Source organism: Sinocyclocheilus rhinocerous, unplaced genomic scaffold (genome assembly GCF_001515625.1).
Source record: "Sinocyclocheilus rhinocerous isolate Xijiao unplaced genomic scaffold, SAMN03320098_v1.1 scaffold1622, whole genome shotgun sequence".
In the NCBI taxonomy this organism is placed as follows: domain Eukaryota; kingdom Metazoa; phylum Chordata; class Actinopteri; order Cypriniformes; family Cyprinidae; genus Sinocyclocheilus; species Sinocyclocheilus rhinocerous.
The window spans coordinates 84928-87844 of NW_015654513.1; the positions used below are offsets into that span (position 1 = coordinate 84928).

A 2917-nucleotide genomic window follows, 5' to 3' on the forward strand; every position below is an offset into this window, starting at 1 on the left:
ATATTCTGAGCTTTACTAAATTAGTAGAACATAAACTACTAAGGAAACTAGTTCAAAGTGAAGAGAAGAATTTGTGTGAAACATTAAAATAGCACTGTGTTCTTTATACACTTAACACTTATGTAAGTAACAGGACACACCCTTCCAGAGACCACTGACTTGAAGACAGCTAAAAAAAAAAAAAAACATGTAAGAAACTGCTAAGCAAGTGACATGAAAATTACAATAATTTTCACATAATTACATATATTTCATTTTTTGTAAAATTTAAATGGCACAATTAAATATACACATACTGTAATTATATACGCATACATGTATGTACAAAAGTTTTGAATGCTGAAATGAAATGATTTCATTCAAGTTATTCAAATTTGACCAAAAAAAAAAAAAAGAAGAAGAAAATGTTTATTATCCATTGACAATGATTTTGTAATTGAGTGGGAATGAAGACATCTGTTGATCAAGCAAGTAGGCACAGAACCGGCTAATGGCCAAATATTGGCTGATAATTTCAGTCCATTACTAAGAACATTGTTCTAGAACATGATTCCAAAAATATTCACACAGCACAACAAAAATAAATAAATATAATATTTGACCAAATAAAATTAAATAATTCCCAGTATGATCATTTTACTGATGAAAACAAACAGAATTAAAGTGCAAATGAGTTGGCCAGCATTTCATGTCCTTCTTTCATTTAATGTCCATCTTTTTCATTTCATCCTTTATCATCCATAATGAGAGAATTCTCCAGAATACATGTACAGAAACCTTTAAAAGGACATCATCCATCATTGGGTTATTTCATACTTAGTGATATCTATTAAATGCTCACGTTAAATGAAGAATGCATACCATACATTTGAGGAATTAGGAGATACAGAACGTCCATCAGTGAATGTTTTATGATCCATGCTTTCATATATCATGATCTTGGGTTTTTATTGTTTGTTTAATGTCATTCATAGGTTGAAGTGAACCTTGTTCCTCCTGGACAGAAGCATTACCATTTACTCCACTAGAGTCCCAAAGCGAAACATCATTACTCTCCATTTTACAAGCACTGAACTTTATCACAGTCAGTACGCGACGCCGGAACTCTTTGGAGAGACAGAAGTAAATAACAGGATTAACAACGCAATGGAGAAGCCCAAAAACTGCTGTTATTTTGCTAGCTGTCCACTGCCTCCCTTCACAGTCTTCTTCCACTGCTGAAGAGACGCTATCCATTGACTGAAAAGTGTTCACAATGAAGGTAATGCTGTAGGGTGTCCAGCAGATAAAGAAAACCAGCACGAGGGCTGCAATGATAGCTGTGCTTTGGCCCTTCTTCTTCTGCTGGCACTTTGAGCTGTGCCGTAACTTCAGCAGGATGATGGAAAAGCAGAACAGCAGCACAAGTACCAGTAAAACAAAAAGATGTGGAAGACGAGAGGCAAGACGCCAGGAATCAGGCGGATAATGGTGAATACATTCCTGTTTACCCTGATCTGTAATAGCACTGAGGAAGATCAAATCAGGGATGGACAGGAGCATGCAGAGGACACAGATGATCAAGCAGCAACAGTAAACCACCACAGGCTTTTTACGAGAAAACAGCTGTACTTCACGGACGATGGACAGATAGTAGTCAACACTGAGGCAGGCCAACGTGAAGATACCACAGTAGAAATTGATCTGAAGAGATAATGAAAAGGAAATAGTTATTATTACAATATTACTATAACAGACTGTTAATGACAAATCAGATTCAGAATGTGCAAAAATCATTTATAAAAGGTAGTTTAAAACATGTAATTTCCTGTAAATGTATTTATGTTGGCTTCATATGGCTTTAAAAGCTTTTTTTCTTATAAGAATTTTTTTTAAAGTTTACATTTATTGACTCAAAAAATGTCATGTGCTGCATCCATCAAATATAAAGTAATAACATATTTCTTTATTTATTTTTAAAAAATCAAATATATATAAAAGGTATATATAAAAGGTACAAGATCTTTTACCAATATTTAGAATATCTTATAATATTAAATATCTTACAGTAGTATAAGATTTTCTTAAGAAAAATTCCAATTATTCATTTATAAGTATCATTAATGTATACATTTTTATGGGAGTCACACCACATTACATTTTTAAACATGAACTAACATTGTCTTGTAATATAAAGGTCAAATTATCTGATATTTTAGTCTTATTGTCCTTGATACACAGTCATGAGGGTCTGCAGTGGTCCTCTCTATGATATAATTTCTTGTTTTATGTTTTTTATTCTGCATTTTAGTTGCACCAAGTGACTTCGCTTCATCAGACAATGTTTAATAAATAGTAATAAATAATAATAATAATAAAGTATAAATAATAATAAATAGTTGTGTGCATTGCTTAAAAATACTTTCAACTATTAAGGCTTTTTTCTTCACTATTATATTAGGACAGTTGTATCACCATGATATTTTTTACTTTGTGTCACCCCAAAAATATCAAAATGAATTTCAATTCAAAGAAGCTCATCATAGAAGATTTGTATTCAATTCATTAATATATATATATATATATATATATATATATATATACTAGTAAAACAAGCACACATGTAAGAAACTGCTAAGCAAGTGACATGACTTCCTGTCATTGGAGCCAAAATTCTAAAATAAAATCTTATTCATCAGCAGATCCGCTGATGCTACTGATTACATTTTGACACAAATTTTAAAACTATTTCTCCCACCTACAACAGATTTAGTAGATAGAAACAAATTTATGGTACAAACATGAATGTAACATAGACAATGTTTAAATGGTTGTAAAATGTGACATTTCATGTGTTGTGTAATTAGGGCCCGAGCACCGATGGTGTGAGGACCCTATTGGAATTGCTCCGTTTCTTATTATTAGGGCCCAAGCCAGG

General features: G+C 32.2%; 1 protein-coding gene across 2 annotated transcripts in view; it reads right to left on the reverse strand.

The window, feature by feature from the left end:
- Positions 1–421: 421 nt before the first annotated feature.
- Positions 422–2917, reverse strand: part of cxcr3.3 (chemokine (C-X-C motif) receptor 3, tandem duplicate 3) — a 3998-nt gene continuing 1502 nt past the window's right edge. For both annotated transcript variants that reach the window (XM_016524147.1, XM_016524146.1), the window contains exon 3: positions 422–1683. In XM_016524147.1, coding sequence (XP_016379633.1) covers positions 925–1683 — 759 coding nt within the window. In that variant the 3' untranslated portion in view covers positions 422–924. The remainder of the gene's footprint in view (positions 1684–2917) is intronic.